The sequence below is a fragment of the Henckelia pumila genome, chromosome 2, assembly GCF_033568475.1.
Source record: "Henckelia pumila isolate YLH828 chromosome 2, ASM3356847v2, whole genome shotgun sequence".
NCBI classification, from domain to species: Eukaryota; Viridiplantae; Streptophyta; class Magnoliopsida; order Lamiales; family Gesneriaceae; genus Henckelia; species Henckelia pumila.
Genome location: NC_133121.1, coordinates 147,774,129 through 147,794,118, shown reverse-complemented (window position 1 = coordinate 147,794,118; position 19,990 = coordinate 147,774,129). Strand labels below are relative to the sequence as shown.

The 19,990-nt window shown below is 37.6% G+C and overlaps 5 protein-coding genes across 5 annotated transcripts; 3 read left to right on the top strand and 2 right to left on the bottom strand.

The window, feature by feature from the left end:
- Window positions 1-615: 615 nt before the first annotated feature.
- LOC140878653 (uncharacterized) lies at window positions 616-2,127 on the bottom strand. The gene is made up of 2 exons (XM_073282267.1): window positions 1,568-2,127; window positions 616-1,249 (listed from the first exon to the last, which is right to left on the bottom strand). The coding sequence occupies exons 1-2, from the start codon at window positions 2,125-2,127 to the stop codon at window positions 616-618; spliced, it is 1,194 nt and encodes a 397-aa protein (XP_073138368.1).
- Window positions 2,128-2,497: 370 nt separating this feature from the next.
- LOC140878652 (uncharacterized) lies at window positions 2,498-7,655 on the bottom strand. The gene is made up of 4 exons (XM_073282266.1): window positions 7,462-7,655; window positions 3,624-5,062; window positions 3,068-3,237; window positions 2,498-2,842 (listed from the first exon to the last, which is right to left on the bottom strand). Exons 1-4 carry the CDS (start codon window positions 7,653-7,655, stop codon window positions 2,498-2,500), a joined length of 2,148 nt encoding a protein of 715 aa, XP_073138367.1.
- A 4,881-nt stretch (window positions 7,656-12,536) lies between these two features.
- Window positions 12,537-15,805, top strand: LOC140880069 (autophagy-related protein 18a-like). Its single transcript, XM_073284163.1, has 4 exons — window positions 12,537-13,486; window positions 14,521-14,725; window positions 15,266-15,392; window positions 15,517-15,805. The coding sequence occupies exons 1-4, from the start codon at window positions 12,614-12,616 to the stop codon at window positions 15,605-15,607; spliced, it is 1,296 nt and encodes a 431-aa protein (XP_073140264.1). The 5' UTR covers window positions 12,537-12,613; the 3' UTR covers window positions 15,608-15,805.
- Window positions 15,806-16,819: 1,014 nt separating this feature from the next.
- On the top strand, window positions 16,820-17,742 carry LOC140880071 (glutathione S-transferase APIC-like). The gene is made up of 3 exons (XM_073284165.1): window positions 16,820-16,969; window positions 17,071-17,119; window positions 17,263-17,742. Exons 1-3 carry the CDS (start codon window positions 16,820-16,822, stop codon window positions 17,706-17,708), a joined length of 645 nt encoding a protein of 214 aa, XP_073140266.1. The 3' UTR covers window positions 17,709-17,742.
- A 283-nt stretch (window positions 17,743-18,025) lies between these two features.
- LOC140880070 (bifunctional protein FolD 2-like) lies at window positions 18,026-19,568 on the top strand. Its single transcript, XM_073284164.1, has 5 exons — window positions 18,026-18,164; window positions 18,375-18,558; window positions 18,655-18,812; window positions 18,898-19,110; window positions 19,190-19,568. The coding sequence occupies exons 1-5, from the start codon at window positions 18,060-18,062 to the stop codon at window positions 19,418-19,420; spliced, it is 891 nt and encodes a 296-aa protein (XP_073140265.1). The 5' UTR covers window positions 18,026-18,059; the 3' UTR covers window positions 19,421-19,568.
- The last annotated feature ends 422 nt before the right edge of the window (window positions 19,569-19,990 follow it).

The window sequence follows — 19,990 nt, the reverse complement described above, 5'->3', positions numbered from 1 at the left end:
GCGATTTTAGAACATACTCATGTAACTTTCTAAAATCATGCATCAATCAACACAATAAATCAACCTAGGGTTCATATCAAACATATTTATACTCTTGAATGGGTTTCAAAACATTAAAAACTTGCCTGAATCTTCTGATTGGGATTAACCTGGACGGCGGAACGATCTAGCCTTGAGAAGTCGAAGAACCCTAACCTTGATGCAGCGTTTGAGTGAGAGAGATTTGAAAGAAAAAGAGAGCGTTCAAAATGAGAGTTCAGAAAAAAATTCTGAACGCTAATTTCTTTTGTGACTAATGGGCTTCAACACGGCCCATTAGTTACACTTAAAATCCTTTAAAATTTTACCCTCTCATTTAATAAAAAAAATACACTGCATCCTTTAAACTTAATTTAAAATAAACAAATTTTCTTTACTCAAGCCAAGGCTAGGCTCGTCCCTACGACCCAAAATTAATACCAACCTGAAAACTTTAAAATCATACATATCACATAATATTTCAGGCATTTAATTAAATCACATAATTCACATAACAATTAATTTATCTAAATAACATGCATTAATTCATATAATTAAATCAATTAATCGTGATTAAGCTAGTGGACTTTTCGGACCTTACAACTCTACCCTCCTTAAAAGCATTTCATCCTCAAAATTCGACTTACCAAACAGTTCAGGATAGCGTGCTCGCATATCCTGCTCGGTTTCCCAGGTAGCTTTTTCAACCAACTGGTTGCGCCATAAGACTTTTACCATTGGAATCTCCCTGTTTCTCAACCTACGAACTTGTCTGTCCAAGATTTGAACATGCATATCCTCGTAGGACAAGTCTGGCGTCCATTCCACTGGCTCATGGCGAATAACATGAGAATAATTTGCCACATACTTTCTTAACATGGAGATATGGAAGACATTGTGAACACCCTCCAAGTTTGGTGGTAGTGCCAATCGGTAAGCTCGAGCCCCAACTTTTTCTAGGATCTCAAAAGATCCTATATATCTTGGACTCAATTTACCCTTTTTTCCAAATCTCATAACACCTTTCCATGGTGACACCTTTAAAAATACATGGTCACCTACTTCAAACTCCAAATCTCTACGTCGCTGGTCGGCGTAACTTTTCTGTCGCTTTTGCGCTGTCAACATTCTGTCTCTGATCTTGGCTATCACATCTACTATTTGGGTCACTATTTTCGGCCCCAAAACAGCTCTCTCTCCAACTTCATCCCAGTGTAGGGGAGTTCTACACCTTCTCCCATACAACGCCTCATAAAGAGCCATGCCAATAGTTGCTTGATAACTATTGTTGTAAGTAAACTCTACTAAAGGCAATTTCGATTCCCAATTACCTCCAAAGTCGATCATACAATCTCTCAACATGTCTTCGAGTATTTGGATCACTCTTTCTCACTGACCATCTGTCTGAGGGTGGAAAGTTGTACTGAAAGCTAGCTTCGTTCCCAATCCTCTATGTAAACTTCCCCAAAAGTTTGAAGTGAACTTAGGATCTCTGTCAGATACTATCCTCGCCGGTACTCCATGCAATCTGACAATTTCTCGAATGTACAGCTCTGCATACTGATTCATGGAGAAGTTATTCCTGACTGGAATAAAATGAGCTGACTTAGTTAACCTGTCAACTACCACCCAAATCGAGTTCATCCTTCGCGGTGAAACTGGCAATCCTACCACGAAATCCATAGTGGCATCTTCCCACTTCCATGTGGGTATTGGCAATAGTTTCAGGAGTCCTGCCGGTCTTTGATGCTCGATCTTCACTTGTTGACAAGTCAAACATTCATTCACAAATTTTACAACATCCCTCTTCATACATGGCCACCAATATAAGGATTGCAGATCCTTATATATTTTCGTACTTCCTGGATGAATGGAATACAGAATAGTATGGGCTTCAGTCATCACTTCAACTCTCAGTGAGTCTACTGCTGGCACCCACATTCTACCTCGGTGATGAACAATTCCATCTTTGACAGTGTACAATGTACCACCCTTGGCTTCATCTCTATTCCTCCACAACGTCAACTGTTCATCAGAAGCTTGGCCTGCTCGAATTCTCTCTAGCAAACTAGGTACTACTGTTAAGGCTGCTAGAGTGCATACCTCCATTGGTTCGAATACCTCCAAACTCATCCGTTCAAATTTAGCAATCAACTCTTGCTGGACTGTCAATTGGTTCAATGTCGCAGACTTGCGACTCAAGGCATCTGCTACAACATTAGCCTTACCAGGATGATAGCTAATGTCACAGTCGTAGTCCTTCACCAATTCTAGCCATCTTCTTTGCCTCATGTTTAACTCCTTCTAAGTGAAGAAATATTTTAGGATTTTGTGATCAGTGAAAATCTGACACCTTTCGCCGTACAAGTAGTGTCTCCATAGCTTCAAAGCAAAAACAACTGCCGTCAACTCAAGATCATAAGTCGGGTAGTTCCTCTCATGGATCTTCAGCTGTCGAGATGCATATGCTATTACTTTATCATCCTGCTAATCCACTCTTAGAAGCATCGGTATAAACCACAAAACGACTCATGCCTTCGGGAATTGCTAGCACTGGCGCTGACATCAATCTTTCCTTCAATTCTGCAAAGCTCTTCTCACATTGTTTTGACCACACAAACTTCACACCTTTTCGAGTTAAGGAAGTCAGTGGTAGAGCTATCTTGGAGAAGTCTTGAATAAATCTCCTGTAGTAGCCTGCTAAACCCAAGAAACTCCGTATTTCTGTAGCATTCTTTGGAGCAACCCAATTTCGGACCGCTTCCACCTTAGATGGATCCACCTCAATTCCCTTAGCTGAAACTATATGACCCAAAAATGAAATCTGCTCCAGCCAAAATTCACACTTACTGAACTTAGCATACAGTTGCTTTTCTTTCAAAATCTGCAACACTGTAGTCAAGTGCTGACGATGCTCCTCTAGACTGTGAGAGTAGATCAATATGTCATCTATGAAGACTATGACAAACTGATCCAAGAAGGGTTGAAACACTCTGTTCATCAAATCCATGAACACAGCTGGTGCATTGGTCAATCCAAACGGCATTACTAAGAACTCGTAATGGCCATAGCGAGTCCTGAATGTTGTCTTCTGCACATCTATATCCTTCACCTTCAGCTGATGGTAGCCTGATCGTAGATCGATTTTTGAGAACACCTCTGCCCCTTGCAATTGGTCGAACAAGTCGTCTATTATAGGCAAGGGATATCTGTTCTTCACTGTAACTCGATTCAGCTCTCTATAGTCAATGCACAACCTCATTGACCCATCACCGGTGCACCCCATGGTGATACACTCGATCTGATGAACCCCTTATCCAGAAACTCTTGCAATTGATCTTTTAGTTCTTTCATCTCAGTCGGTGCTAATCTGTATGGTGCCTTAGAAAATGGCTTAGTTCCAGGCATCAATTCTATCTCAAATTCGACTTCCCTGACTTGAGGAAATCCCGCAACATCATCAGGAAAAACTTCTGAAAAGTCCTTTACTACCTCCACTTCCACAAGTTTCGGTCGCTGCACTTCCTGCTCGCCAGTTAGACTTGCAAGAAATCATGTATACCCATTACTCAATAACTGCCAAGCTGTTCCTGCAGAGATCATACCTGGTGAGCTCCTCTTAGATGTAGTGCGGTACACAAATGGTTTTCCATTCTGATCTTTCAAAGAGATAGTTCTCCGTTTGCAGTCAATAATAGCCTCATGCTGAGCCAACCAGTCCATCCCAAAAATCGCATCGAAATCCACCATCTTCAAAACAATAAAATCTGCACACAACACTAGACTCTGCATCTGAACCTTGCAATTTCTTACCACACTACTGCTTTTCAGTTCTTCTCTCGAGGGTAACGTCACACAAAATTCCGAAATAGATTCATCCGACAAGACCCTCAATTTCATCATAAAACTAACAGACATAAAAGAGTGCGTAGCTCCTGTATCTATCAACACGAAAGCAAGTAAATCAGCAATACGGATCATACCTGTGACAATTTCAGAATCTGGGTCAACCTGATCGTGAGTCATAGCAAACACTCTTCCCTTGGCAGGCTCCTTTGATTGCGGGCAGTCTTTGGCAAAATTCCCTGGCCTCTTGCAAAGAAAGCAAGTATTGGTCCCCAGTATACATTGACCGGAGTGTGATTTCCCACACTTCTGACAGATAGGTGCATTCGCCGGCCTTGGAGCATTGGCGTTCGGTTGATTCTGTCCCTGAGGTCGTGCCTGATTGGGGTTTTGGCGCTGCTGCTGCTGCGGTCTCCTCTGAGCTGGAGCTTGGTACGGTCTCTTTTGACTAGGCCCTTGCTGCTCTCTCCCCTGATAACTGACTCTTTTCGCTTGCGATTCCTTCATAATATCATTCCCATATTTTTCTGACAACATAGCCTCATCGACTGCTGCTCGATACGTTTGTGCCCCACTCAATCTGACATCACGTTGAATAGTGGCATTCAGTCCCTCTGTGAAATGCTTCAACTCCTCTGCAGCATTACCCAAAATCATGGGCACAAAGTACCTCCCCCTCTCAAACTTCTTCACATACTCGGCAATGGACATGCTCCCTTGGCGGAGCTCCAGAAATTCTCTAGCAAGTCTAGTCCTGGTGCTGATAGTGAAATATTTCCCATAGAACACATCTTTGAATCCATTCCAAGTCAACGTAGTCATATCCACAGCAGAACGAGCTCCCTGCCACCAAACCCGTGCATCATCATGAAACATAAATATGGCACACCTCAAATGGTCTGCATCCGTGAGCTGCATGTAGTCAAAAATGGTCTCTACTGACTGCACCCATTCCTCGGCTACAAGGGGATCAGCCCCTCCTTTCAACTTCTGTGGCCCTAGATCCTTAAACTGCTTAAAGATAGGATTGTTCAAAAGCGGCTGATTGTTGTTCCGTCCTCCCGCTTGTGCTTGGATTAACTGATGGATCTGTTCCCCTTGGGCTCTACTCTGCTCTTGCAACAGAGTCGCCAACCCAGCCAAAAACTGGTTATTCTGATTGTCCTCATTGTTCGGATTCCTACGGTTAGCCATGATCCTGATGTCCATACAGTCCACATGCTTAATTATGTTATTTAAACATAACATCATAAACAACATGCATAATTTATTAATCGTAATTACTATCATGCATCTTAAACAATTCATAACATAAAACTTACAGACATAAAGATGAAGCATAGTGTCGTGGCGAGAATGCATGCGTGCAAACAATCCCAGAGCGAACTGCTCTGATACCAAGCTGTAGCATCCCAATTTCTCAATTGAAACGTTACTCAAACATACATACTTAAAATTTTGGGAAAAATAAAAACTTTGCGGAAGCATCATCTTCTTTATTAAAAGAGCGTATAATAAGTGCACAAAAATAGAATAGCATTCAAAAATATTTGCCAAACATGGCCATCAACTTAAAAATTAAAACTTGTTTGCCTTTCATCAAATAAAAATGTTTAAAACATCTTTTATTCTAAAGCATTCACACTCATGCATTGCCCGTTGGACCGACCCCTGCTTCTTCTTCATGTCCGCCCACATAATTATCAATAAAAGCATCCACATCATCGTTACCTGCACCATTTAAGTATAGTGAGTCGAAAGACTCAGCAAGAATATGCAGAAAAAGGATTTTCTAACTTTAAAAGAGAAAACATTAACTTAAACTTTCATGCAATAAACATAACTTTGATATAGCAATATCATAAAAAAAATTGGGGTGATGAAGTATGAGTAGTGTGGCAACCGTCATAGTGAGCCATTCATAGATTCCTGTTGATCAACAAGCATATGGCATTACGCCCGTAAACTTTCATTCTTTGGATAGCCGCTTCGGAGCTCATCCCGAAGTGCATACCCCGTATAACCATCCCGTGAGCCATGTTTGGATAGCCGCTCCGGAGCTCATCCCAAAGTCCATACCCCGTATAATCACCACAAGACACATAAGTCATCAAAATAGTTTTCATACATAATAACATTCTTCGTATCATATCATTCTTCATGCACGTCATCATTATTCTTCCATCATCATAAACTTTCATAAACAATGTCGTGCATGCATAAACCAATGCGAGAACCATTCATGCATTAAATACTTCCTACATTTCATGACTTTCATGGAAAAATAATTTTCATGAAGGTTGAAAACATAAACATGCATTACATAGTATATTCGATCCACGTGAGTCGTTCCATTCGTTCCGGACATTGAAAACTTGAAACTTTTGCATAAACATTCCTAAAAATACTTAAAATAGCTTTAAAGACCACAAATATGAAATTAGAATTTCAAAACACAACCTTAAAAAAATTTGGACAGCACCTATGGTGCAAGGGCGCAGAAAACTTGCGCTCCTGTGCCACCAACGCTGCCCCCTAGTGCAAAGGCGCTCAAAAACTGCACCCCTGCACCGGTGGTGTTGCCTGCGCACGCAGGCAGCAGGCGCGCAGGGTGCGAACTTTTTTTTTTTTTTTTTGCTCTTTTTCGGTTCTTTTTGATTCCAAATCAAATCTATTCACTCACCCATCAAAACTTATAATCAAACACATGAAAAAAAAACTTCAAAATATACGCACATCACGATCCAACTTTTCAAAGTTTTGAATCAAAACTTCTCATTCAAAATCTCTTCTTCCAAAATTCTGATTTTTACAACATAAATGCCTAAGAATCTCAATAAACTTATACCGAAAACATCAGGAACGCATCACGCTTCGCGATTTTATAACATACTCATGTAACTTTCTAAAATCATGCATTAATCAACACAATAAATCAACCTAGGGTTCATATCAAACATATTTATACTCTTGAATTGGTTTCAAAACATTAAAAACTTGCCTGAATCGTCTGATTGGGATTAACCTGGACGGCGGAATGATCTAGCCTTGAGAAATCGAAGAACCCTACCCTTGATGCAGCGTTTGAGTGAGAGAGATTTGAAAGAAAAAGAGAGCGTTCAAAATGAGAGTTCAGAATAAAATTCCGAACGTTGAAGCCCATTAGTCACACTTAAAATCCTTTAAAATTTTACCCTCCCATTTAATAAAAAAAATACACTGCATCCCTTTAAACTTAATTTAAAATAAATAAATTTCTTTACTCAAGCCAAGGCTAGGCTCGTCCCTACGACCCAAAATTAATACCAACCTGAAAACTTTAAAATCATACATATCACATAACATTTCAGGCATTTAATTAAATCACATAATTCACATAACAATTAATTTATCTAAATAACATTCATTAATTCATATAATTCAATTAATTAATCGTGATTAAGCTAGTGGACTTTTCGGACCTTACAACTCAGGGAGGTGTTCATACATTTTTGAAGACGATTGACACATTCATTCGCATAATTCTCATATCCCTTAAATTCTCTGCGTTGAACATTATCAAAACTCTTACTGGAGGACTGAATCTTACCTTCATACCTTTGACGAGGTCCTCGAGTAGTAGCTTGTTTTTTAGGCTTTTCTGACGCAGGTAGGTTGGGAAATTTTGAAGGTTGTGCACTTTTCTCAATTTTCTTCTTTTCTCTCTTCACCATAAGGTAATCACCAAATTTCTTTGTGATTAAGGCGATTGAATCATCTCCCAAATCAGATTCCTTCACTTCCTTCTTCATCTCAGAAAATCATTGTAAGTATCATTAGACACTTGAAAAGCAATAGACTTATCTTTATAGTCATCTTCTACTTCCATCTCCATCTCATATGTGCGAAGAGAACTTATTAATTCATTCCAACTCATTATAGATGTATCCTTGGATTCATCTATAGCACAAACTTTAGTGTGAAATCTTTTTGGAACAGAACGAGGAACTTTGCACACAAGTCGTTCGTTGGAGATAGGATCACCGAGAACAAATGCTTCATTAGCAAGGCTCTTCAATCTAGTATTGTATTGCATGATGGTCTCACTTTCCTCCATTCTTAATTTCTCAAACTTTTAAGTTAGGAGATGCATCCTTGTCTTCTTAACACTTGTCAAGCCTTCACAGTGAATTTGAAGTTTGTCCCAAGCATCCTGAGCAGAGACACAAGTACAAATCAGATTAAACATGTTCATGTCAACAGAGGTAAAAATAGCATTAATAGCTTTAGCATTAAAATTAGCAGATGAGATTTCATCGGCTGTCCATTATGCTCTTGGTTTGGGTCCGGGTATCTCGTCGTCCCTCATTGGTGGTGACCAACCATCAAGAACACGTTGTCAAGCCCTGGAATCAATAGATTGTCTGTATATGCTCATCTTTAGTTTCCATGAGCCATAATTTGTCCCATAAATTGGTGGACAAATTGCAACATTGGAGTACGGAGTATCCATAACAAACTTGTAACAACAACAAGAAACTCACTTAGTAAAGTCAAGTGGTGGCTCTGATGCCACGTGAAAAATGCGATGTACGCAGTTTGTTATGTAAAGCAGACAATGTTGTACTTGGTGATACAACACCAGAGACAAAACAGTGCAGCGGAAATTAAAGCGTAAATAAAAAACACAAGTAAATAATTTTTCTCGAGTATAAAAACTCGTGCGGGTGCCTTAGGGCTAAATATCACTAAAAAAAAGTAAGATCAGTCTTACAAAGCAATACTAGTGATTTTACGAAAAATCAATAAATCCTAAATTTCTCAACAAGTTGATAAAGCAAATTTGCATTATAAATAAATCAGAATAAAACAAATAGATGCAACTCTCGTAGCCTAAATTTGAAGAGAAAGGAAAGATCTTCAAACAACACTATCCCAGAGTGCTGTCTCAGATGTTTTTAACACCAACGGCAACACGAGAACAAGCAATAACGATGATTGCAAAACATCTTCAGAAACCTTCAAATACGTGTCTGAAATTCTTCAATTGATGCTCTGGAAGTCGACGTCTGAAGCTCTCCTAACTTGTGCATGGAAATCCTCTTTAAATAGACAAGAGTCCAAGAAAAGTTGATTTTGCATAAATAGAGTCCTACAAGAATAAGGAAACACTTTTAAGTAGGAATAACACTTTATTAATCATATCAAATCATATCTTAATAATATCATATAAGAATATATCTAAGATTTTCCTTAGCAAGATATATTTGATCATAGTAAATATATTTCATATAATTTTTTGAATTGCACAAAATATATTTACCAAATCTAATTACTTGTCTAGAAATCAAAATCAATTAATATCAAATATTCTAAGGGCCGAATATTTCAAGGAATAAAATTCCTTTCAAGGAAAATTTAAATTTTTGAACATCCAAAAATATATTCGTGTTTATTTAATTTAATTCGATCTCATTTTCAACACATTTATTCAGTTGTTTTAATCTATCAATCGACCTCTTTCCGCACAACAAATTGTTGATTAACTGATATTGACAGTCAAGAAAGACAGTGGTTCAATTGATACATCAACCGAACTTATTCAAGGAATAAAAGTTTGTATTTAATGTGTATTCATCTTCCCTCTACACACCAAACATATTATAACATATATATTATCATATAGAAAATAAAATCATGTCCATCACATTAGGAAATTCATCAAACAATAGTTCCGCGATAAAAAAAAATTAAAACGTATTATCAAGCATATGTTAGATGGTGAATTATTTCATGTTAGATGTACATGTTATATAATTAATTTATATATGAAAGATGATTTCTATGATAGTAGTTTTTGTGCTATAGACTAATTCAAATATTGTGATAAATTGATGCGTCAAAAAAACATGTTAAAGAATGGAAACATTCAGTGAAAGTAACGATGTTTGACATCAAATATTTCATTCTACTGTTGGAATTCTCTTTATCATTTACTTAATACAACGTTATCGTATAAAAATTCACTCACTATTTTATAATTCTATTATTTCATAAAATTTTCAACTTGAAAAAGTGATTGAGATCTTATTACCAAACATACTGCCTTATTAGAAACATTTAAAGATGTTACTGAAAGATTTTCTGGTATTCATAACCCTACCACACCCTTTTTCATTCTTATTATTTTTAATATGTTTTATAAATTTCTTGAATATTGAGATTATGCAATTTTGTCAAAATTCTTAGTAAGTGTGGAAGAAAAAATTATAAGATATTGAGATGTAATCTCACTTGCACATTATTTAGCAACCAGGAGCGTAGCCAGAGAGATTTTAAACTGGTTGGCAAACTTTGTCTCCATGTACATGTATAAACATATAAAAGCAGTATGAAGGATATTATATTACCTAGAGGAAGAGAAAAATATCAAACATATACAATAAAAATATATTAAAATCAATTAAAGTCGTATCCTATAATTCTTCAAAATATCAAATTGGTCAATAATGAACTCCGTATCAATATCAAGAGTTATCCCTCTCGATATAAATAACCATGAAATAGGTTAGAAATTCATTCTCCATTTTATTGCGAATTGGTGTCTTGATGAGTTTCATTCTTTTAAAATCTCGCTCCGTGGTTGCCGTAGAAATGGAAAGAGTCGACACGAATCGAATCAACCTATTAATCAAGAGATAAATATGTGACTTTTTGGCCGTAGTGTTGGGAAATCAATTGTCAATTTTTTGTGTTAAACAAATATATAAAGGCAAAAATACAAGACTAAGTTAAGTAAATCAACTGGATAAAGTCAGAGAACTGAACCGATTTACTCAATTAGACAAGTTAGTCCAAGACAGTCAACTAGCTTTTATGTACCATATATATAATCTTTTCATATTCAATCTTTTCAATCGATAAAATCCGAACAATTAATTATTTGTGAACACTTTATTAATTTCTCATTCACCCTAACTGGTAATCGAGAAATAATTTTATCACAAATATGAAATACTTTATCGATTCTAAATGAGTACACAACCCGAATTTCCAACAGTTTCTTCTTCATGGCTGAACAGTCACATCCTCTACTTGGTCATCCTCACTCTCATGAGTGATCATTAATCGTCTTCTTGTCCTGGGCTATGGGGAAGAGTACTAGCTTTCTTGATGGGCTTGGCAGCTTGAGGAGCCTACGCATGTGATGCTTCAGCCGTGGCCTCCTCAGTCGAGGAAGAAGGTTGTCCTTCGGCCCTCAAGATACGATGTTGCTATCTGGAAGTGTCTTGAACTTAGGTAGTGTTTGAGAGAGCTTTTTAGAAGTACTTTTCAGCTTTTTATTAACAAAATTTTACAAAATTTTAAACTTTTGTTAACGAACAAGCTGATAAGCGCTTCTAAGAAGCTCTCCCAAACACTACCTTAGCAAGGTGATTGACTTCTGGTACATGGATTCCAACATCTTCAATCAATCGGCTGATGTGAAGAGCAAATCCGAATGACTATTTTCCTGGAAACATGATAGCTTTAAAGACATTGTAGATAATGCGTCCCCAATTCACCTTGATTCATTTGACTATTGCAGCTATCACCTGGAATTTCTCATCCGTCATTGCTGCAAATGAACCAGCTTTGGCCGGAAATCTCTTGGCCACCATCTAAGCCAAAACTTGATATTCTAGCTTTATCTCCTTCTTTGCTTCTGAGATCTTGACTGGTGCACCAGATGCATAGAAAAGAGCCCTCATCTCCTCTATATCAGTCGTTGTACCTAAGAGATTGGAAATACCTTCTTGTGGGATAGAAAACCAAGTGACGAAAAATGTTTTTGGAACAATAATACACAACCAGTTCTCCATCATTATTGACAGAGCAGTACTAGCGGTACAGCCGAAGGAGTTCTGCTTCATAGTCGAAATTTTCAATGAACAGAAATTTGCGGAGTAGCAGCCTCCAATGCCCTGAAATTAAACTCCAACAAGGGTTTGGTCCTCCATGCCATAGATGGGCTCAAAGTCCACTGATATGATGTTCATCCGATAAGTAGATTGCGAGAAAGATTTCATTGAAAAATAATCTATAAGCTATCATATTTTTATTAAAATTTATATTTATACTATGCCAAATGTTTTAATTTTGTTACATGAATATATATGTACATGTGGATTAAGGTGAACTTTATTTTCATCAATAAATTTTTAAAAATATTTCAAACAAAAGTTATTATTTATGTCAAATAATTACTAATTCAAAGAAATTAATGAAAAATATAAGATATATAAAAGGTACAAATACATATAATTGTATGAAAAAATTTACAAATCTCTATTAAAATTCATGCGAAAAGTTTACAAGAAATCAATGAAATTCTTTTTAAATATGTGATATTCTATAAAAGCCAATAAAAATTTATCATTTTCACAAAAATCTATCATTTAAAAAATTCATTAATTAAAAATTATTAAAACGCTAGATTGAAAACCGAGTTAGAATTTAATTATGGCTCAATCATGCTGATAAGCATAGTTCAATTATGGGTGTAAACTGCTGATACTATCTCATATTTGAAAAATAAAATTTGGATCTTAGATTACTTGTCCTCCAACAAATGAAGGCACCAAAAGAAAGAACGTACGATGAGTTACATTAAATTAGAGTTTGGGACAAATCTGCCTTCTTGTTCAAAATCGTTAAATTACTGTTTGACCCTGATATATATCATATAAGTGATATTCAATTCAATTTTCCTACTTCCATCCTTCCTTTAATGGCTACCCTTTCCAGCTTCTCCTCCCACCCAAACCCGAACCCGGATCCGACTTTCATCTCGCCCATGCTCCAGCCGTACCTCGAGCAGCAGCGGATGCAACCAGACCCGCCGCCGGAGGAAGAGAGCCCCTACAACGCCGTTTCGGATGCCCAGGCCCGCGATTCTTCTGCTAATGACAGTGGTTCCACTTTGCCAAACCCTAACCATAATCCTCACGCAAGGCCTGGCCCTTCCCCGATTAAACTCCTCCACGTTTCCTTCAACCAGGACTACGGCTGCTTCGCCTCCGGCACTGAACGAGGGTTCCGAATTTATAATTGTGATCCCTTCCGTGAGATATTTAGACGCGATTTCGAAGGTAACGGGGGCGTGGGCTCTGTTGAGATGCTGTTCCGATGCAACATCCTCGCTTTTGTTGGAGGAGGCGATTCACCGCACTATCCATTGAATAAAGTCATGATTTGGGACGATCATCAGGGCCGTTGCATCGGGGAATTGTCCTTCCGGTCAGAAGTGCGTGGAGTTCGATTGAGGAGGGATCGGATTGTGGTGGTTCTCGAGCAGAAGATTTTTGTGTACAATTTTGCGAATTTGAGTCTCTTGCATCAGATTGAAACGATTGCAAACCCTAAGGGACTGTGCGCAGTGTCACAGGCTGCGGGCTCGTTTGTATTGGTTTGTCCAGGGTTGCAGAAGGGACAGGTCAGAGTGGAGCATTATGCGGCCAAGAAGACTAAGTTTATCATGGCTCATGATTCCAGGATCGCATGCTTCACGCTGTCACAGGATGGGAATTTGCTGGCAACTGCGAGCAGTAAAGGGACGCTGGTCAGAATTTTTAACACCCATGATGGGAGTTTGCTACAGGAGGTACTCTAATGCGTTTCATACTCATTTTTTGTGATCTTTTGAATTTTTTTAGTGCTTATATTTAACTTGATATTAGTTAGAAAAGTATTTGTTAATTCTGCTCATAAGAGGTGTTGGAAATTAGAGAGAGTGAGATAAATGTATTTAATGAAGTTATATATTTGAGATGATGAGGTACAACCTTCACCAAAACCAAGTTTTGGCATGAAATTGTTTTTTGTTTTTGTTTTTGTTCCTTTTTCTTTTTCAATTAACTACACCATCCCAGATCATGTATTAATGCATTTTTTACAGTTATTTATTATATACATGCGCTTGATTAATGTATATGGTACTATTACTTCTTGAAAGTTCGAATGTATAAGTCGTTTTTCGGTTCTAGTCTGGAACATATGAAATTGATTCATGGTGTAATCTCTAAGGGGAGATTGAGCTCATAATATCATCAAAAATCAAGAAACTAAATTGTGTTCATCCAAGATTTCAATTTTGATCCAGTGCTTTAATTCGTCTCAGAACTTATGGTGATTGATATGCTAATGCTAGCTTGTGATCAAGTTGTGGTTCTGGAGTCCAAACTCCAAATTGTTTAACTATGCGTCTCATTATAGTTTAAGAGTTGACGTTTGAGCTATGAATTGGTTAAAACTTCAAGTTTTGCTTTGGCTCATCTAGGATCTAAATGAGCCTTCACAAGCTGCCAGCTGGTAGAATCTTCCTGATTTTTTGGGCTTATGGGGCTTGGGATTGGATTACTGATGCTTCATTTGAGTTTCAGTTTTAGTAGGATAGTCCCTCCTGATAATGACCTGGTTCCTGGACCATATGCGAACAAGAAAACTCTTCCTGAATCCCGAACTGGTTGGGATTGACTATATGTAGAAACTATGACAATGTGCATACTTTTGACCAGAGAGTAATCTACCACTATAAAACTTATCAAGCCATTTGCACTGGCATATTATTTATCATTGCTCTAAACAAGCATTTATTAAACCACAAATATATGAAGGGAACACTTTAAAATATGACAGGTAAGGCGGGGTGCAGACAGAGCAGAAATATATAGCTTGGCGTTCTCACCTACGTCCCAGTGGCTGGCAGTCTCAAGCGATAAGGGTACTGTTCATGTTTTTAGCCTTAAGGGTACTGCAACTGTTAGCATTGATCAGGCCAATAGCTCTCCAGATTCAAATCCTTCCGCAGCAATTTCGAGTTCTTCACTTTCTTTCATTAAAGGTAAATAATTAGATTAAGTTGTCATTCATGTTTTTTTCGATAATGTGTTGCAAAATGATTGTTTTTCTTCATGGATTAACAACAAATGAAGAGATGTCGCTGATCAGATTGTAGTTAAATATAATAAAAGAAGATATCAATCATTATGATAGATTAAGGACTTATAAAACTGGTTTGTTGGATTTATCTCACTTGTGCATGTAGTCCAGCTGATAGTGAGAAGCAAGTACTCATTCCAGAAGTAAAGTATCACAATAATTTTCAAATTCTTTTACGAAATGCAATTTGGAAATAAACTATCGAGATCTTTGAGCTGGACCTAGTCACGACATTGCTTTGATTGCGATGTATGTTGTGCAGCAAAAATACAGCATTTTGTTCCTCCAGATATTTTTTTGTTTATTAATTTTTCCAGTAATAGATTTAAGCAATTAAAGCTTGATATGTCTACCACTTGCTCTCAGAGACGAGTATTTGGCATTTGCAAGTAGGTAGTTGGCATGTGGGATTTTCAGCTTTAGTGGAAATTTCGTTTTGTAGGAGTGCTGCCCAAATATTTCAGCTCGGAATGGTCAGTGGCGCAGTTTCGCCTGCCGGAAGGAACACAATATAGTGTTGCTTTTGGTCACCAAAAGAATACAGTGGCAATTCTTGGATTGGATGGAAGGTCAGTTCACAGATCGGCTTTCCTTTTTGATGTATAAATATAATATCCTGAATTTATATATTCCCCCCTGCATATGATAGAATTTATAATCATGTTTTTGCTTTGTTACTGAAATTACCTGCAGTTTTTATCGATGCAAGTATGACCCAGCCACTGGCGGGGAAATGACACAATTGGAGTATCACAATTTCCTCAAGCCTGAAGAAGCTTTCTAGAACATACATATAGGGTGTGGGTACATGTGCATAAGTATTCCCATGTTTCTTCTACTCTTTTTGTTTCTTCTCTAAATTTCTTGCCTCGTCATTATGTAAATTAGTGAGTGCGGAAGTGTCCAATTGTTGGAAGACTAGCTAAATTTCTTTTATTTATTTCTAATAATAAGGAAACCTTTACAAATTACAATGCTTAATAATTAATATAATAAGGAAAAAATGTCACCAGTTTTCAGTTACCAAAGCTACATTGCTTGATAATAAATGGTAAATGGTTGGTATAATTTGCTTATATTTTCATTTGCGCCTGACATAGATTGCAAAAGTTACTGTTTCTTTGCATGTGGCATTTGTCCATATGTTAGAGGCCACTTGTCATATTTTTCTACACCACTGATTTTTCTTTTGCCAAAAAAAAAAAAAAAAAAAAAGATACACGTGAAAACGTTGTCCTAAATGGTAATTTTTCAGTGTGGTTTCAGAAAGAACAGAATTAGCATATCATGCATTCATTCTTATAGAGAAACCAAAAAGAGTTAAATGCTTCATTGAGATGTTGCGGCTGAAGCTAGAAAACTTAAAAGTTTTTGGGTTTTTGGTATTTATAAAAGTTATTTTCAAAGGATGAAAAAGCTTGAAAACACTTTTTTCCCCAACAAAATCCCTTAAAGAAAAATGTCCGAATCTACAGTCTAATTATTGAGAGCATTATCTCGAAAAAAACAAGGAAAAAAGATTGAGAGCATTTAGCGTATCACTAATTAATACCTAAACTAAGAAATAAATATTAAATCTGAATAATGTTGCTTGTGCGATTACCAGTTGAAACTGGAATGAGCGGTAAACAAGTAAGAGCAGATTTGAATAAATTCAACCTACAATCTCCAGAAGAAGAAATATAACAAAACAAATTTGAATCACACACGAGAAAGAAACGTAATGAAAGAAAATCACTTCGAAATCAAATCATAAATGTCAAAGAATCACCAAAATCGATTCACAGATATATCATCGATCATCACATTATTATATTGACCAATCATATCATATGATTTATTAACAATTTTGGCAACTTTGACGAGATTTAGAATCCCGTTATGGTTGATATGCAAAATCAAATGTCATTCCCCTGTTTTTATTACACCACAAATCATCTCTCACATCCATTTTCAATCATTCAAAACTTTTCTTGATTTTAGTTTTCAAGTAGTGATGGCAGCAATCAAGGTATACGGGCATCCATATTCTCCAGCAACACAGAGAGTTCATCTCTGCCTGACAGAGAAAAATCTTGAATATGAGTTTGTCTTTGTTGATTTAACAACTGGTCAGCAGAAGAACCAGCCCTTCATCTCAATCAATGTAAAAATAGATCCCATAAATCGATACAATTGTAATAAAATTGCGATTTTTCCCCGAGTAATTTCATGGTTTCTGACATTTGTATGTTCATATCATGACAGCCATTTGGCCAAGTACCAGGTTTAGAAGATGGGGACTTAAAGCTCTTTGGTAAAGTTCTTTCAATCCCCATTCCCCAATACCATGCAAGCCAATTAAGATTTTAGTTGGCAGTGTGTGGGCACCTAATGTGTTTTTTTCGGGTGAAATTTATGTTTTTAACAACTTTTTGACATTTTTTGAATGCATTACAGAATCAAGGGCAATAACACAATACATTGCACATGAATATGCTGACAAGGGAACCCCACTGATACATCAAGATCCAAAGAAGATGGCAATAATCTCAGTGTGGCTAGAAGTTGAAGCACATAAATTTGATGTGTTTGCTTCTAAGCTAAGCACAGAGATTCTAATGAAGCGACTCAAAGGCATGACTACAGATGAAGCTGCAGTGGAGCAACTGCAGAGTCAGCTAGCACCAATTCTTGATGTTTACGAAGCCCGGCTAGCCGAATCGAAGTATTTGGGAGGAGACAGCTTCACATTGGCTGATTTGCATCATGTTCCTATCATTAATTACCTGATGAAAACCAAAGCCAAGACTTTGTTTGATCGGCGGAGGCACGTGAGCGCATGGTGTGCTGATATATTGGCCAGGCCTGCTTGTTTAAATGTTCTTCAAGGGGTCAAGATTTGAGTCCAAAAGGACATGTTTAAAGATGTTTACTTGCTTTTGAATAAAAATCGAAGGTTTTTACAAATATGGCACGTGACAATCATTTGATGAGAATGTAAAATTCTCAGAACGGAAACAAATTCAATTATTGAAAAAAAGATATGGGCATCTCAATAATTTATCAATTTTAAACAACCCGTGAAACGCACACAATGATCAATAAAGATAGTGATTGATTGAGAGAAGTAAACTACCAAAAACATTGTTAATTGTAGGGGACAAAACAAAAGACAAACCAAGTGCAGCCTCCCTCCATTAGCACCATATCCACAGTCCCCTTGCTAGCTTCAGTAACTCCGTCTTTGCGAAACTATGTCAGATCATAAAGCCATAATCATTGATGGCAAGCTAATAGCCCAGACAATCCGGTCCGAAATCACCGCCGAAGTGCGCCGTTTCATACAGACTTATGGCAAAGTATATGATCTCTACGCCTGTGAAATCCAGTCAATCAAGCATTTATGCATTTTGTGCTCAAATGAAAAAGAAAAAAAAAAATTCAATATATTTAGCAATTAAACACTGTTGTGCTTTTAACTGCTCACCTAAGTTCTTGCACAAAGCACTGTATTCACAAAGAGTTGGATATTTTTGTGTTGTAGTTTTTTTGAGTCTAGATGATTTCAGGTGCCCGGATTAGCGGTGGTGGTCGTCGGGCAAGGGAAGAATTCGCAAAGCTATGTGGACATGAAAAGGAAGGCATGTGATGAAGTTGGAATCAGGTCCATAGTATTGAATTTTCCAGAGGAAGTACCCGAGGCAGAACTTATCAGCAAAGTCCATGAATTGAATGCTGATCCTGATGTTCATGGTTGCGAGTTTTCCGAGCTTGTGTTGTGTACATACATACATACATACTCTTTTTCATTTTGTGTTAGTTGGATGACTTGTTTTTTCTTTGTTGAAGGTGTAATGCTGCAGCTTCCTCTGCCTAAACATATCAGTGAAGGGAAAATCTTGAGCGAGATATCCCTCGACAAGGACGTGGATGGATTCCATCCGTCGCATATTGGCAAGTTAGCAATGAAAGGCATAGACCCTTTGTTCGTCCCTTGCACCCCAAAGGTAGTCCCCATATTCACATGCCATCACACGTACAAATGTATATATTCTAACATTTTGGGAGAGTTTGTGTTTCCTGAGGTAACAGGTTTGCCTTGAGCTTCTATCGCGGAGTGGCATCTCCGTCAGGGGAAAGAAGGCTGTAGTCGTGGGCCGAAGCAACATAGTGGGCTTACCGGTTTCCCTGCTTCTTCTGAAGGAAGATGCCACTGTGACCGTAGTCCACTCGCGCACAGAGGATCCGGAGAGTATCATTCGTGAAGCCGACATTATCATTGCTGCAGCAGGACAAGCAACCATGGTAATTAGTTCACTGATCCTTTGTGTGTTACTAAACATTTTGCATGTATCCTTACCCATAAAAAGTATGCATTTGTCAGATAAAGGGAAGCTGGATCAAGCCGGGTGCTGCGGTGATCGACGTTGGGAGAAATTGTGTGGATGACCCAAGTAGAAAATCCGGCTACAGGCTCGTGGGAGACGTGGACTTCCACGAAGCGTGCAAGGTAGCTGGATGCATCACGCCCGTTCCGGGTGGCGTTGGACCCGTGACATTTGCGTTGCTGATGAAGAATACCTTGGACGGAGCCAAGCGCCTCATTGAGCTCTGATTCTTATAAGTTTTGCCTTTGAGCATCTTTCTTGTTCCATAAACAATACTTACTATATATGTTTCTTACACTTAGTAACATCTGAAATGTCTTGCGTGTATAAATTGCCATTCGAGTTAGTTCCCTATTGTAATAAATTATTATAACCAGGCATCTACACCCGATTGGCTTCTGTTTTCTTCGTTTTTTGAGCAAAAATTGTGCGGGGAAAGATGTACCATTTGGTGCGATTCATCCAAGTTTATCGATTGGTCCATGGGTTTAGTCTATGCTAGCATGGCCACTGCTCATGTGCTGCATCCAACGGCCCAGTTTTTTTGCATTTGAGATGTTCATGTGAACATCTCAAATGCAAAAAAATATGGGTCGTTGGAACCCCATTCGAGCAATGGTCGAATGGAGTAGCATAGACTATGATGACACCGTAAATTAGAACCCATCTCCATCCACGTCATAACATAGAATCTTAAATATGATACGGATATATAAGATATTATAAAATAGTAAATATAAAGATCAGAATATATCAAACAATATATTATTAATCTCTATTTTGGAGTATCACTTATT